The sequence below is a fragment of the Herpailurus yagouaroundi genome, unplaced genomic scaffold, assembly GCF_014898765.1.
Source record: "Herpailurus yagouaroundi ecotype Mexico unplaced genomic scaffold, PumYag 29, whole genome shotgun sequence".
NCBI classification, from domain to species: Eukaryota; Metazoa; Chordata; class Mammalia; order Carnivora; family Felidae; genus Herpailurus; species Herpailurus yagouaroundi.
Window position 1 is genome coordinate 112,557,077 of NW_024412377.1, and position 17,219 is coordinate 112,574,295.

A 17,219-nucleotide genomic window follows, 5' to 3' on the forward strand; every position below is an offset into this window, starting at 1 on the left:
ATGCTTTTTTCCTCTTAAAAAGGAATTATGCCTTTCAAGTACTAAATTTTCCTATTCCATAAAGCTAATGAAAATCACAGTACTTTTTCCTGTCCTTAATCTCTCTCTTTCTCTCTGTCTTTGGCCTCCTTATCTGAAACTAAAATTCTGTGAAGAAAATGGTGAAAGGGGTTTGAGAAAAAGAAGCTAATATTTTGACTGGGACTGTACTAGATGTCAGTCATAGAAAAAGAATGCTTTCTCCAGAAGCTCTGGATGTGGGTACAGATGAAGATACAGTAATTGTTAGTTCCTCTGCGTGTGTTTTAATTTAAGCCTCTTGATCGAGTAACCGTTATTTCAATGTCAAGGTAATTCACTGTGGCTATTCAATATTACAATAGAGTATTAATTTTAAACTGCTTTATTTTTGGACGGAAGGAAAGGATTTATGAACAGAAAAATAACATCTCTTGTGTGGTGAATGGTCTAGTTCAGATTTTGACTGCAAGGAAAAGAAAAGAACTCAGACTAGCCTCTGTAAAAAAGGAAGGAATAGTTACTGTTAAGACACTGAAATCCACAGGAGCATCGTGTGACTGGGCCTTGATGGATATGTAAAACTGGAGAACAGAGGCAGCTACTCTTTTTGTGGTCATATTGTCTTCCGTTCCTGTTTGTCTATTTGTTTCTGCTCTTTGACAGTTTTCTCTGTACTTGCCACAATTTCCTTTGTCATCAGTTTGCACTTGACCCAGAATGGCAACTTCAGCCCCCAAGTCCCCATGATATTTTGGTTCAAGCCCATCTGAAACTGATTAGAGTCTTTGTTTTTCTTATGGCAATTCACATGCCAAAGATAGAATCTTAATATTTGCTACCCCACGAATGTAACAGGTGGCAGTGGGTCAAGTTTTCACATGTATTACAATCTGGTTTTATAAGGGTAAGATGTACAGGAGGCAGGCTTTTTAGAGGAGATGTAGGCAGATGTAAATAACCATGTTTGGTGTATTGATTGATTTATTTGTGATAATCGTTGAGTCAACCAGTATTTCACTGAGCACTTACTGTATACCAGACACTATTTGAGACACTGGGGATATAGCAAGGACAAAACAGACCACAAAAAGAAAGAAAAAAATAATCCCAGGCCCCCTGTGGAGTTTACATTTTAATGATAATCTTTAGCCATCTATTTTAATGATAACTGGAATGCAAAATGAAATATTAATGTCTCCATATAGATGGATGAATACAAGATGTTGAAATAATATGTGTGTGTGTATATATATATGTGTGTGCGTGTATATATATATATATATATATATATATAATAACTACAGTTATTTTGTAAATATCACAGTTACAGTTGCTTTTATTTATTCTTTTAAGTGTTGTGGGAGTGTACATGTGTATGTATATTGGGAGCATCAGTTGAGGTCTTCCTTTTAAATTGCATCTGGCCTGCACACTTTGATGTAGCCTCTAACTTCCTATTAAAATGACTATGAAAATATACCCTCCAAAAATACAACTAAAAATTACTAAAACCCGGGATTGATGGTGATTCATTGCTAGAGTATTAAAGAACAATAAATTAGGTTGAGGAGATAGATAGATAGATACACACACACACACAAAAATATATTTTTAATGTTTATTTATTTTGGAGAGAGAGACAGAGCATGAGTAGGGGAGGGGCAGAGAGAAAGGGAGACAGAATCTGAAGCAGGCTCCAGGCTCTGAGCTCTCAGCACAGAGCCTGATTTGGGGCTCCATCCCAGGAACTGTGAGATCACGACCTGAGCTGAAGTCAGACGCTTAAACCACTGAGCCACCCAGGTGCCCCACTACCTAAAGTTTTCTAAAATAAATATGCCAGCAGACACAAAGGTGGATCAAAATTACGAAGTTAGTGTTTCAACATACTCACATATTTGAACTGGAGTAAAATAAACATGAACTGTTATCAAGATGTATAATCATAAGTTTCGTTGTGCAGGTAGACATGGCTTTAGTGTTGATAGTTCTAACTCTGAACGAGTACTGCCTCTGGCCCCAGCTGCAGTGTTCCCTTCAATATGGGAAAATAATGAATCAGTTATTTATTTCTGTTTTTAACACTTAGCATTGATTCACATAATAATACTGGTGGTATATTTGAATTCTTGAATATAAATTTTGAATTTGACTGTTTAGCTCCGAGTTTTGAAGCTGGATTCTCAAGTCTATCAGAGATTCTGTCTGATAAATATTAGAAACTTGGGTTTTATATTCCAATACATATATATCAGCTACAAATGAGTATTCTTCCTTAATTAATACTAAACATTTTTTTTTCTCTTCGTTGGTGTTTTCATTATGCAAATATTACATGGAAGTATTCTCATTGAGAAGATTAATTAATTTAAAAACATGTAAAGTAAAAAGTAAAATTAGTTTTTAATGAGGCTCACTCTGACTTCCCTATCTCAGAGGTAATTAGTTTGCCAGTAGTTTGGTATATATCCTTCTGGTTCATTTCTTCTACATTGGCATAAATCTATATTTATTTATACCTGTATATTTAAAATTATTTTAACTGTATCAAACAATTCATAGTAAAGATATTATTCTGAAAACCTGAGTTTGGTTTTTATTTATTTATTTTTTTTACCTAATATTTCAGATATTTTTCCAAGTCATTCTTTGGAATCTATAATATCTCTTAAACATGGGTATATGTTAAAGCTCTCCTTTGAATTTTGAAACAAATATGATATAAAGCCTTTAGAAAAGTTAAAGGTAGAAATAAAATATAATTCCATTTCATAAGTCACTTCCAATATGATCTCATTGTTTTCTTTCTATTTTTTTTCCATTTCAATTTAAGTAAGTTGCAGACCCAGTAAAGCGTCCATATTTTATTACATTTTCTAATGATTGAATTTAAAGTAGATGTGAACAGCATTTAAAAAGCTCTCTTCTCATTACAAAGCATTTTTCTGTAATTTACCTGAGTAAGTTAAAAATTACAATAGCCTAGGAATTTGCTATTATTTCTATGTTACAGATAAGGAAATTGAGTCTCACAGAGGTTTTGTGAGTTGTTCAAAATTACACAAAAAGTAAAAAGCAAAACCTGAAATTAAGGGCTCATGTTTTGAGACCTGAAGACAGAATGCAAATTCAACTTTTCTTTTCAAAGTTGCTGTGGATTTTTTTTCACATTTGGTTTTTGAATAACAAATATGAAGTGCTTTCTTTGTATTCTAGCATTAGGTATCCTAATTCTTCTACTTCCAAAAATATTGAGTGGAATTTAGCAAGCATTCTAAATACTCCAATTATGAAATGTGTTGTGTTTGATGATATGAGAATTTTTTCCCTATAAATATATTTATTTATCATTTAAGATGAGAAGATGATGGCTATGTGATTCAAAATGATTTGTCTAGTTAAATCATGAATATTTCTACCAAAGCAACTGTTGCATTTAGTTGATCAAAATAGGTGTTTCATGATTTTTTTTTTTCCCACTTTTCAATGAGTGGCTATATCCTTGGTTGTAGAATACTTAGAAATCGGATGCACCAGCAACTTGCTAAAACATGCCACAGTTCCCTGACTTAGCAATCAAAACCATAGCTTCATGAAGAGCTCCTCTTATTCCAGTTATAAATGTGCTGAAGTTATAAATGCCTTCAGACTTTGCTACAACTTGCCAGAAGTGGGAAGTCATCACTATCAACATGGTCATTAGTTAACATTTACTGAGTGCCAGCTATGTTTTTGGTGTTATAAATACACAGAGGAAGATGCTGTTTCTTTCCAGAGGGATTGGTTTTCTGTAAGGGTGGGAGACAGAATTTGGTCTTGAATGTTTTCTCTACTGGGAGGTAGAGGTGGAGAATATGCAATAATCGTGCATGTCATTCTATGTATTGGAATGCCACTCTCACCTGTTTGTGTGTGTGTGTGTGTATGTGTGTGTGTGTGTGTGTATATATATATATATATATATATATATATATATATGCATTTAAGAAGTACACATAAATTTCATTTTTATTGGACAATTTAAAAAATATATTATTTTTCTGATGTTAGGTGAAAAAGTCATATCTCCCAAGATATCCAATGACTGTAGCTTCTATTTCCTAAGATATAATATATTTATACTACAAATATAGAGAATGTGCTTGAAAAGAGTTTATAGAGGTATTTACATATGTACATATTTTTATACAAAATCCGTATGTAGAATAGAGGGATCATTTTGTTTTTCATTTGACAACTAAGAGACAAAAGTTATGCAGATTTCTGAAAAAATGGGACACTTTCCTGAAATATCTGAACTAATAATTAGTATTCATAAAAGATTAATAAGAGATCACCTTTTGGACCCTTGACATTTCATATATAAATCTAGAGTTGTTTTATTTCAACTAGGTTAATTAAGAGGTGGTCATTGATATTAGCCAACAGTTATAGCAGAGTGTGATGGTGACAGATAGATATACTTTAGCAACTGAAAATACAGTTACATTCTGAAAATGAAACTCAGGGAAATCAGTGAGGTAAGTCATTACACCCTCCCTATTAGATAAGTGACTGGAGAGTTTAAGAAACACCCAAGTTCAGAAACTAGGGTGTGTCTGTATTATGCTAAGCTTGTATTAGCATAAAGGTCAAACTTAATCTTTTGTATTATACTCATTGTCAGGGAAGCCTATCATTTGAAGGGGTCTCAAGAGAATGGAGTCTTGAAACTGGCAATAGAAAGATAAGAATTTTCTTAGAAAGTGTTGATTTTGTGTCCTTACCCCATTATGTTTTTGTAAACGTTTTTTAAGGACCAGATTCCCTTTAACAAACCAAACCTTGAAACAAAACAGATAGAAGCAAAGTGGCTCTGGTTGAAACCTGGCCTCCCCTATGCCCTGTTTTGCCATGGATTTGCAAAACCACAGGGCTCCCAGGAATTTAGTTCAAAAACCATCACCCTTGCAAGCATCATACCCTAGCCAGGGTAGGAGAGGACTGTAATTATTGGAAAAGAGAATGGGGACTCTAACTAGTAAATACTTCTCTGATTCTGAGTGCAGTAAACAATCTTTCATGAAAATGCTGATTAGAGTATTGTGGTTTATACTGAGTTTGTAGTTTACACTTCATCGATAAATTGGCATTTTTTTATTTGTTCTTACATCAGCCTCATATGAGGATGGTTAATGTGAGTCATTCCCTGAAAGACTGATTACTCTTGTGTTTGCTGTGGGATTAAGATTAAAAGAGAGAGCGAGAGAGAGGGAGACAGAGAGAGAGAGAAAGAGAGAGAGAGAGAGAGAAAGAGAGAGAAAGAGAAACCAGCCTTTGTGCCAGTAAAGCTAAGCCTGCACCAATGCTGTAAGGATCTAACCAAGTTTGTGCCAATCTATGATGCCCTGAACTCCTTTAGGTGACTGGGATCAGCCATAAAAGTCGTCTTCTATGTATGTCCTCGTATTTCTTAGAAGTTCTATGAAAGGAAGGCTATGTTTTAGTAGGGAAAAAAACAGATTTTGATTACTCTAGTCTATCAGTGTTATTCATTGGTGGAAATCTGTTTTTAAATTACAAACCTATTAGTTCTGCCCATATGTTGTTTCTTGAAAGCTACACATTTGTAAAATAGTGCATCTTGTGAAGTATTTGTTTGTAAAATAGTAGTTCTAGCTATGAAGACCCTGTTTCTAATATACATAGAATAAAAAATGCTGGAAATAAGCTATTACTATCCTCTAAGCAAGTCCATTTTGCCATATATATTACCTTGAGTTTTCAAAATTCTCAATTTAGGGTTGTTTATTAATGTATAGTCTTAGTTCTCTGAACTGTGAAATAAATTACATTTTTTCTTTGTTATCCCTCAAGCAGAAATTTGGCTTTTCTACTATTTATCATAGCTTCTCAGCTGTGTGCCTTTTCATTCTAATTTGCTATACCTTATTCTAGAGAATTGTGTTTGTAAAAATAGAAATAAAAAGCCCAGAAAAGTCCACTTGAAAAACATTCAGTTGACGTCTCCTCTTGGTTTACATATATTTTAAGTTTCCATGTCCTGTAGTAATCTGATGGGTAAATCGTATGAGTGTTTTTTATTTCTAAAGTTCTTTGCATATACCGTTGCCCACAAACGGAAACATAACTAACATGTAGAGAGTGTTTAACTGTGTGGTAATTGAGAAAGATTCAGAGATGTTTGGGATATCCTGTGGCTCATGGGCATTCCTCTGGCATATGAACAGAGTACAGTAGGATGAACTAAAAAAAAATAAAGAAATTTCAAATAGGTGTTATCTATTAGAAGGAAAAATCAATTTCTGCATGATTTTTTACATACTTGTACTGACCCCTTTCCACAGAGACCTACTTTTACATAGAGTGAGGATTAAGTATTAGTTTGAAATTAATGTTCATCATCATATCACCGTCATCATCATCATCATCAAACAAAACAAAACAAAACAAAACAAAACAAAACAAAACAAAACAAAACATTGACCTGTCTATCTGAATTCCCTTCCAGATCTACTGCTAACATGATATGTGATGATGAAGAGACACTATCCTTTTGGAGACTCATCTCCAAAATTGTTCATAAAAAATACCGTACTCTCCTCAGCATGATTCTGTGAGGCTAAAATAATACCTACAAAAAAAAAATTTGGAAGCATTAACACTAATGCAGTGGTATTATTATTATTATTATAGAGGCCCTAATATAGTGGTAATTCATGCAGGCTCTGGAGCCCAACTTTCTTGGTTCAAACTGTGTCTCTTACTAGATGTTTGACCTTAGGCATACTACTTAATAGCACAGTGCCTCAATTTCCTCATCTGTGGAATGGGGCTAATAATAGTCCTTACCTGATAGGGTTGTGAGGATTAAATGAAATAATGCGGTGAAGCCTGTAGTACAGGGCCCCAGGGCAGGGGCAGGGAGGGCATCATAAATTTTCCTTGTTCTGAATTAGTAATATTTAAATATCTCATATAATATCAAATTTTGAATTACTCTGTGACACTTGATTCACAGCATTCAAAGCTTGTCAAAAACACTTTAGATGGGGGAACCTGGTAGCTCAGTCGGTTAAGTGTTGGACTCTTGATTTCACCTCAGGTCATGATCTCATGGTTCCTGAGATAGAGCCCTGTGTTGGGCTCTGCACTGACAGTGCAGGGCCTGCTTGGAATTCTCTCTTCCTCTCTCTTTTTTGCTCTCCCCTCCCCACCCCCACACATGCTCTCTCTCAAAATAAATGAATAAACATTAAAAAACAAAAAACAAAAAACAAGGGGCGCTTTGGTGGCTCAGTTGGTTGAGCATCCGACTTCAGCTCAGGCCATGATCTCACGCTCCGTGAGTCCGAGCCCCGTGTCGGGCTCTGTGCTGACAGCTCAGACCCTGAAGCCTGCTTCAGATTCTGTGTGTCTCCCTCTTTCTGCCCCTCCCCTGCTCATGCTCTGTCTCTGTCTCAAAAAAATAAATAAATAAAAAAAATTAAAATTAAAAAACAAACAAAAACAGTTCAGATGGAAGTTTTCTGGTTCAGATCACAAATGACCTAATGGAAGAGATTTATTCCTTTTAGAAAAAGGAGGTCATGAAGACACTGCATAGGTACAAGAAATCCCCAAATATATTCTCAAGTTTCTTTCAAGCTGTGGTGCCATCTGAACCTATAAGTTCAAATTGCTTTTAAAGGAACCACTCAGTTCTTCCTCATCCCAGGAATACTTCCATTAGGATCAGCATTTGATCAAAATTAAAGCTCCACAAAATCATGGCAGTTTTCAAGACTAAATTTATACCTGGTTTTGAATTTGTGGGAAATATCTCCCTGCTTCCCTCAACTCTGGGTAATATTTTCTGTGATGACAGGGCCTCACTAGGGAAATCCTAACTGAAGCTAATGGCATGATGTATTAAATGTTGCCAATATTCCATTTAATATTAAGAATTACATACCAGCTTTATAAAATGCCTAAGATAAAACTGATACATTTATATTGAGTACACTGCTCCTTGTAAGGTCCATTCTTTCACTGATCTTCAACACCATTTAAGTGCCAACCTACTATTACAAGAGTTTACTATTTTATTCTTGTTCCAAAATGGCATCAACAGCGATGGGGTGCTTTCAGGGGATTGTTGAGGAATTTTTGCAACAAAGGGTAAGCTTGAGGAAATATTAACCGGAGGCATTGCAATGCTTTATCTCAGCACTCCTCAAATCCACACACCCCCTAATCAAACAAGCAGCTTTATGACATGCGCAATTGCTTATAACCGACTTCTGCAGAACTGGCTTCCACAGGATTTCCTGTCCAAAAATTACCCCCGGTCATCTGTAGCTAAATGGTTACAAATCAGTAAAGTTGGCAAGACACTCCTAGCCCAATATATGTGTGTGTGTGTGTGTGTGTGTGTGTGTGTATACATATACACATACATATATATGTATATATGTGTGTGTGTGTGTGTGTGTGTGTGTGTGTGTGTGTGTGTATATATATATATATATATATTTATTTATTATTTTTTTTTAAAGAAGATCAAGTGACCAAACCCTGTCATTTGCAAATTCTCCCTGGACTTCTTTTATTCCCATTCTTTTCACTGGGTAAGAAGGGAAAACTGAAAACAGGCAAACAAAAACCCTCCTTTCGTAGTATGTTTGTTCAAGGTGTCATTTCCCTGGGAGGTAATTTACAGATTTCTTAGCGCCGAGCTTGTCTTGCCTGATAATCACTTACTGAAAGAAATGTGCTCTTTAGGGCGAACTGTTCCTTTAACCCCTTTGGCTCCCTCTTCCTTGGAGGCGAGCAGGGCGTGCTGCAGTGTCTGGGAACCCACCTAGAGGGCCCCCTTGACGCCAGCACATCCCTTGTCAGGCAGCTTCTCTGCAGCCGAGCGGGCTGCTGCAGAGTTAATGTACAGTACCACGGAGCCTGCAAGTGTCCTGAGCTGCTCACAGCCGGGCGGCACAGCCCAGGGCAGACAAGGCGACTGCGAAGATTCCAAAGGTTCTGCTGGATATCCGGAGCTGGGAGACCCCAGCAGGAGCCTGTTGCCTTTGTGTTTTAAAAGCATGCAAGGTCTGTATAGCTTGGGCATGAGAATCTTTCAGAAGATGTCAGCGCATCAGAGTAAATGACACCTATTGGGGAATTGAATTTGGGATAAAAACGAGAGAGAGAGAGACAGAGAGAGAGGGAAGAGAAGAGAAAAACAGCGGGGGAAGAAATTCTTAGACAACGTCTGACTTGCAGCCGTGAAATTCATTTTCTTTCCAAATCAACATAGGAAAAGCCCGCACATGGTTTTGATAACAAATTAAAGGGGTTTCTGCAGTGAAAGGATCAATAGCTTAGTCATTTTACTTAAAGAGAGCAGACAGCCTTATTATGGGGTTAGGCGGCAGCAATGAATTTCCTCATGACAGCACCTTCTGAAGTCATGATGGTAGCTAATGGTAATCCTGTCTTGCAAAGCAGAAATTGCTCCTTGCCTTCCTACTTTTACCGTTGAAAACCAGCAATTGTGAGATTTGGGAAAGAAGTTGGCTTTGATGATACATGGTTTTTAGCCCCTCTGCCCACGTCTTTGTCCGACGTGTCTCAGAAGGCATCTCTGCGTTAAAGTGACCACACATGAATATGTGCCTAAGAAAGAAGAAAAAGCAGTATTCATTTCTAAAGGACAGCATGGCAAAGCAACCTGAAGTTTTCCATTTCCCTTCTCACACTTCTTTAACAAGGATAACAAGAAACTGTCTTTTGACTCCTTTTTTCCCACATTCCAGAGTCCTTCCCGAGAGGATGCATTAATTTACACTCTAGGCAGTTGGATTTTACCAGGACAATATCTGCCACCATTTAGGATTAGCGATTGAACTGGTTATTATAGTGGGTCAACTACCAAGTGGAACGTAAATGGATGGACCCATACCTGCAGTGCTCTGTGATATTTCTTTTTTCCAAATCCTGGAAGGGCTTTTGTTGTTGCCATTTGTTTCTGGGGGGGATTTTTTTCGAATTCAATACTTGTTGCAATAATTGCCCATGATAGCTGCTCAAACGGGAGAGTTGGAATTCATCTATGAAAATCACTTCATGTAACAAACAGATGAGACAAGGAAAATATTAATGACAGAAGATCTGCAAACATGATGCATGTGAATAATTTCCCCTTTAGAAGGCATTCCTGGATATGGTAAGTAATCAATACCCCCTTCAGTTCATAAAACTCAGGATTATGAAATTCCATGACAGGTGCCAGAGGTGGATTTTTCTTGAAGAAGAATATTGGTATCAAGTGAGGAGGAAAAGTAAAACATGTTTAAAACCAAATGTTGTCTGAGAAAGTCATGATTATGCAATAACAAATTAGTTATTAATATAAAAACATCCCCAAATAAGAGGACGTTTACAATTGCTAACATTTCATAGAGAAAAAAACAAAAAACAAAAAAAACAGTAGTTTTGAGAATGGCAGATATTTAACAAATAAATTAAAGAAAAAGGGAGGTTTTTTTTTTTCTTTTGTTTTCTTTGATTTGAAAATTCCCTGGGGATGGACACACATGTATTTCTGACACTGAAAGTCAACTTGTTTGGCCTTAGTTCTTTTTGAATTTCCAAAAGGAGGTTAAGGGACAACTTAGAATGTGGCCTCAGTTTTAAAATAATACTAAGATGTGTTGGTACCCCACATTTAAGGAATATTTTAACTATTTAGAAATATTTCTACAGGAATGAACCAATTTAATAGAATTCTAACATATGAGTCATGAAGTGTTCAGACTTTTAAAGAATTTGCTTAGTACATTGATATTTTGTTGTGTATTAAGGTTCAATGCAATGCATTTAAGGTCCCAGGACGTGTGACATCATGTACCATTTCTTATTACTGTTTATGACTAAATGTGTATAGGAAATAATTGCTGAGGGTATTATAAGGGGCAGAGCTCATTATTTTAAAATTGCATGATTTTACCACACCTTTTGGTTTCATTGGATTTAAATCTCATAGTAAAAACTTTGTCAGTGCTGGAGGGCACATTTTAAGGTTTTTGTGTCTACTGACATGGTTTGTTTTGGAAACTGCAATGTATCTTATGTTGAACGTATATTTTCCAGGTAAATTTTTTGGCTGGTCTCAGGATACATTAAAAAATACCAAAATAGAGATTTCTAAGGGTTTTTCCAGCTGCTTTTATGACAGTGTCTCAAATGAAAGCTTCCAGGTATCTTAGGGTCTGCCAACATCATCTGCTGGTTTGTTATAGACGTTTGAACTTGTTAGCTGAAAGTCAGTTGTAGAAAAGGGTGGGTGACATCCTCTGTCACTCTGGGAAGGTACTTATTTTCTATCAGTACCAGATACATCCAGAACTGACGCTGTGGCGTATCTTCCTTCTCTGCTTTCCAGAGCTACCGTCCTCAGTCTCTAATGTGTTGGGGAGGGAGTCTGGGTGACATGCCTGCAAACCTTAATGGCCCCCTTCCAAATGCACCACCTGAGCTCCCAACTCAGGGTGAGCTTTGGACCCATGGCCTTACTGATCCTGATGGTGAGGTTTTGGCCTCAGCAATAAGGTCCTTGTCATTCTTACAGAATCATTCACATAAATAGTCTTTAACCTTAAGGATACAAAGGTCTTGGAAACAGTGTCTGGCACGTAGTAGGCATTTGTCAAATATTTATTTTTTCTCTTCTATTCCTTTGACTTTCTTCAAGGTTAATTTTGTAGGTCCTGCAACTTGTTTAGGGGAAAAATTCTCGTTCTCATTTCCAAAAAAAGTGCACCTTGCTATAAAGCAACAGTTTTTGTTATGCCTAAGCTCTGATGTTTGGACCCATTTGTTTATGTTGCAATAGGTAGGGAGCAGGTGCTCTTTGAATACCTAATGTTCATTATAACCACCTCTTACCTTGTTACATTTACCTCGCCTCTACTTTTTAACAAGAAAGAAATGAGCTATTCAACTGTATAGTTTTTCAAAGAATGCAAATGTGCTTATTCATGCTCCTCTAGATCTGTAATATATATGTTTGAAAGCTGTAAAAAGAAGTTAGAGTCCTGGTGGTTTTCCTTTGTGCCTGAAGCTAGGTAGCCCTTCGTACACTTCAATGCATCACGTGCCAATCTCTTGTCATCGTCATTGTTGTTGTTGCTGTCGTTGTTGTGGCAAACTGAGCCAATGTGGAGTGTGAGTGTTCTGTATGTCCATTCTTGCCTGGGCCCTCTAGAAGGATTCATTAATAAGACGTTGACCTCAAAGGAAGAAGGTGGTGTTTTTTTTTTTTTTTTCCAGGTGACCCAATTAGTGTTGTGCTTGTTTCTCAACTTGCCCAATTGTTTTCCTTTTATTTATAACCTCGCCTTTCAGTACTGCAGTAAGAGATTCTAGGTGTTTGTTGACAGAAAACCTTCCTTTCCTTTGTCCTGCTGTAAGAGTCCCTATTGGATTAGATTCCGCGCTCATGAATTACTGTGCTAAGATAGGATTTACCAGGTTGTTCTCCGTTTTCCTCTCCAAAGTCTCTCTTTCCTCCTTTTCACATGTAGGTCTCTTCTTTTTTTCTTCTTCTCTTTTCTTTTCTTTCTTTTTTTTTCCCACAAAGGGGCCGATCGGAAGTTGGCAACAGATCAATGCCAGGGACTAATAAACATTTTAAAGGAGATATGTGCTTTGGTTTCATCTCTGGCTCATCTCTCTGAAGGCTCTCAACCCTTTGGATAGGCAGGACAAAGAGGTGTGTGCTCTTTCTCTCTTCTGCTTTTTGAGGAGCAAGAAGGAGGGAAAATTGAGATCCAGAGAGGTCATCAAAAATTCATCAGAATCCTTGGATTCAAATAGAAGCCCATGTATAGTGCTCATACGTGGACTGTCATCCTCCCGCCCTACGGATAGTGTGTTGAGAATTGAGCAATAGTATTACAAATTCATTGTTTATTAGTTACAAGTTAAAGTTAATAAGTGGTCTTATTACTTGTCTTAATAGAACACTAATCCTTAAGTGCTAAGAGAGTGGCACGAAGAATGTGCTTTTCTTGTTTAAAGCTCCATTAGAAATATTTGCTGGAGAATTTTATTGCGAAGGCTTCTTTCCATTACACTTGTTGACCTTTTTACTTCCAAGCCAAACAAAGATTAGGGTTTGCCTCACTGGGTAAATAAGTACTATGGGGCACTTCTTATTTTGTATTCTGGTGAGTTGTGAGACTCTAGTGATAGTCGGGCAAGACAGGAGTGGGTCTTCTTGCATGGTTGGAAGAAGGGAAATGCACGTCAGCTTTCTAGGAATTTAAACTGCATTTAGTAGCAATTAAGAGGACTCTTCAGAAGCATCATGCCATAGAAGTGTATGCAGGCATCCAACAAGAATGACATAACGTAGTGTTCCTAGCATATGTCTATAGATTTTTGCCTTACGTTAAAGTATAACAACTTTGTGTGATCTGATTTATAAAAATGCTATAATTTTATAGCAGAAACACCAGGGCTATGTCAAATGCAACTGAAACGTATACTTACAAGATTTAGGAGGGTATTAAATATCTTTGCCTCCTTTTCATGATGGACACAGATGACTCTGAGAGAAGAGATTGGGAAACAGAAGCCAAACAGCCCTGCCACAGGGGGCTGCACAGTGCTAATCTCAGGTGCTTCTTTGAGGAAACCTGAGGGAGATTTGGGATTCGTGACTGTGGACGGTGATTAACTATCTTACTTATTTGGTGCTTAGGATTTTAAAAGCTTTTATCAAATTTTCTTTGTGTTGCTGAGAGGTGACTCCAATCAATAGGCAGAATAGGTTGATTATGGTAACTTGAATCACCAGTGAGGCTTCGTTCCCTTTTTTCTGGGCCCCCACATCCTTTCATTGGTCTTACCTTCCCAGGTTCCTAGTAAGGTTTACTCTAGCAAGTCATACTTTGGTTGTTCTTGTATAAACCAAGGGTTAAACTCGCATACTCACTCATTTTGTTTTCTTTGATCCAAGTCATTTATGGAATGAAACAAGATATAAATCAATGTATCAACAATATGTGCATATATGTGTTTATGTGCATATATATATTTCACCAGAAAATTCAGTTAATAAATAATCAGAGAAAGGTAGGCTGGCCTGATTCTTTTTTTTTTTTTTTGTATGTTTATTTATTTTTTGAAGGAGAGAGAGACAGAGTGTGGGGGGGGAGGGGCAAAGATAGAGGGAGACACAGAATCCGAAGCAGGCTCCAGGCTCTGAGCTGTCAGCACCCATAAACCAAGAGATCATGACCAGAGCCAAAGTCGGAGGCTTAACTGACTGAGCCACCCAGGCACCCCCAGGCTGGCCTGATTCTTAATGCAAGGATCATCCTTGTTGTCTAGCCTTTTAGCATCTCATCTTTTAAGTTCTCCTTTCCTTCATGTATTGAAACTATAGAAACTCCGCCAAGAATTGCATTGTCCAGAGTTTAGATGTTGGCCAATATAATCTCACTTGTCTGATGAGAATTTTAGTGAGTGGGAGAAACATTGCATTTGACTGTATATGCGTTGAAGGACAAAATCGAGCTGTGCTCAATTTTAGTCAACCTAAAATTTCTGCCAGTGTTTATCTGTCTTCTAATGAGATTTCAGGTCATTGCTGCTCTCGTTTCAAAACCACCTCTTCCCCAGAGTGACAAAACTATTCATAAATTCTAGAATGCTAATATGAAACTCTCAGATTGATTCTGAATTCCTGTTAGGGCCAAATACAACTTATGGCCAGTAGAGTTTAGGTAGAGATCATAATTATACAATCTTATCTTATTCACAAATTCCCGTGGCTCAATCGCAGTCAGCCATGGTTTGAGGCAGAAATTCAAGTTTAGGAATAATAGAGCAAAGCCTTTCCTTTAGATGAAATGTTGATCTTATTAAACACATAATTTTTCTCTAGGTTTTCTATTTTACTCTCTTTTATTGGCTCTAGCTGTTTTCTCCTTAGTGTCTGTTGGCAGTATCTTACACTTTTAAAATAAAAATAAAAAGTCACATTTTTTGTAGAAATAGATTGTGGGGTGGTATGACAGAGGAATACAGTGGCCATCAGTCATATCAGCATGCCCACAGCTTATAGAAATTAAATGTAATTTTTAGTCTTAGCAGATTTTCCACTGTAGTAAAATTGTGCACTTTCAAATGCTGACAGGTTACATCCTCAATGGGCCAAGTGGGGGGCCCATGTCAGAAAGGCTTTAGACAGTCCTTACAAAAGAAAGAAAGAAAGAAAGGGAAAAAATACTCTCCATCATGTGAAAATGAAATCTTATGAATTTTGGAAAAGGTATTAAGTTCTTCACTTCCCACTCAACCTCCTAGTTTCTGTATCCCTTTTAGCTATTACTGAGTTCCTTCCACTAATGTTTAGGTATCTGGGTTCAGAGAAAAATAGGCAAGTCAAGGAAAAGGAGAATAGTTCAGAATTCTGAGAGGAAGAAAATCGTAAGGAGGAACCTTAAACAGTTTCTAAGTTGCTACAGGTTAGAAACTCCATCCGTCCTTCCTCCCTCCCTCCCTCTCTTCCTTCTTTCCTCCCTCCCTTCCTTCCTTCCTTCCTTCCTTCCTTCCTTCCTTCCTTCCTTCCTTCCTTCCATAGTAACCATACTTTACCTCTTCCTCTTCTCCTTTGATCATACCCCACAACCATGAATGCTCACTAATACCTTGTCTACCTGTAGCATCGTTCCCATCTTTTTTACAATAGCTTCAAATGTCTCTGAGCCATAAATTAACTGCTGTAGCTGTTTCTCACTTGATGGACTCTTGGATGGTGTTTCCAGTTGTTAGAGAAACCAGCCTTAAACATACTTAAGATTTTCAACTAGAGATTATATTGTATGAAATTGTGGGATATGTATTTGTTTCAAGGGTAGATAACTGAGATTTTATATAGTTAGGTTATTGCCTAGGGACAAACAAAACAAAAATGCCTCAGGTTTCCAGCTCTAAATTCTGGTGTTAATGTTTTATATGACCTTGTGCAAGCTCTCTGAGCTCTTCATCACCTGTGTGAAGTGACTACAGCAGATTCTTCCCTGCTTTGGGTTGAAGAGTAGACTGTTAAAAAACTCTCATAGCACGTAAGTAATGATAACTTATCAGACTGCTAAACCACGACATGCTAAAACCTCTCCAGTGAATTTCTTAAAATATAGGTAACAAATATAACCACTGCATACTTCATAGAAGAACACTGATTGAACACCATTTCCCAACCACCCACCTATGCACATGCTACCTGTTTTCACGTAAATTACATCATTTAATGGCAATGACAACTTTTAGAGGTGGGTCTTGTTTGAATTCCTGTTTGCAGATGAGGAAAGTAATGCTCATATCAGGAAAATAACTTGCTCAAGTTCCCATATCTATTACTTAGGGTTGCTGATCCACTCAAAACCCCAGTCCGGCCTCAATTTAAAACCCAATGTGTTTTTATCACCATATGTTGTTCTGTGGCAGATGCCTTAGCACTCTGTCTCTGGACCTTCTGGAAAGCAGATTAGCAGTAAGAGCAGAGAAAAGAAGCAATTTCACTGTTAGTTAGCAAGTGGGGTAAGTAAATGGGATGCCTAGCGAATGTCAGCGGCCTTTCCCTGAGAACCCCTTCCGGGTCCTGTTAGCATATAATCTGTCCTTCAGCCATGTTAGCAGCTCTTTTTGTGTTTTCTCCGAATCAGAAATTTTACAAGGAATTTGAGGTGAATCATGTTCCCAGTGGCACTCTGGTCTATGGGGTCCTTTTTGTGGATTAGAGAAAGGTGCTTCTCTAGGCAGATATTTTAGGAAAGATGCCCCACTTCAGGCAGATGAATTAGAAATGCCGAGTGTGGTGTTTCATGAATGGATAGAGCCTCTGTGCAAAGCAAAAGACATCCCTTCCTCTGGGCATCTAGTCAGCAAGTGGAGCAAGCATGAGTTGATCTTGGCTTGCTGTGCTGTTGGGCAGTGATCAAACTGCACAGCCGTTGCCCTGCTTTGACGTAGGCTCCACCTCAACCTTGAAGGGCAGTTTTGACTGTCAGATGAGATGTTTTTGAGAGTGCTTTGCTGACAATAAAAGGTCATGTAAGTTTTGGGTTTTGTTACATCATTATTATTTTCTTCAAAATCTTCTAATTACACGTCATTACCATATATATATATATATATATATATATATATAT

General features: G+C 37.3%; 1 protein-coding gene across 9 annotated transcripts in view; it reads left to right on the forward strand.

Annotated features, from left to right (window-relative positions):
• Positions 1 to 17,219, forward strand: part of PDE4D (phosphodiesterase 4D) — a 1,431,601-nt gene that overhangs the window by 869,367 nt on the left and 545,015 nt on the right. Inside the window, exon 1 of one of the 9 annotated variants that reach the window (XM_040452603.1) lies at positions 8,868 to 10,222. The exons of the other annotated variants lie outside the window; for them this stretch is intronic. Coding sequence (XP_040308537.1) covers positions 10,176 to 10,222 — 47 coding nt within the window. The 5' untranslated portion in view covers positions 8,868 to 10,175. Of the gene's footprint in view, positions 1 to 8,867; positions 10,223 to 17,219 lie in introns of those variants that run through there. 9 annotated transcript variants of the gene reach the window in all.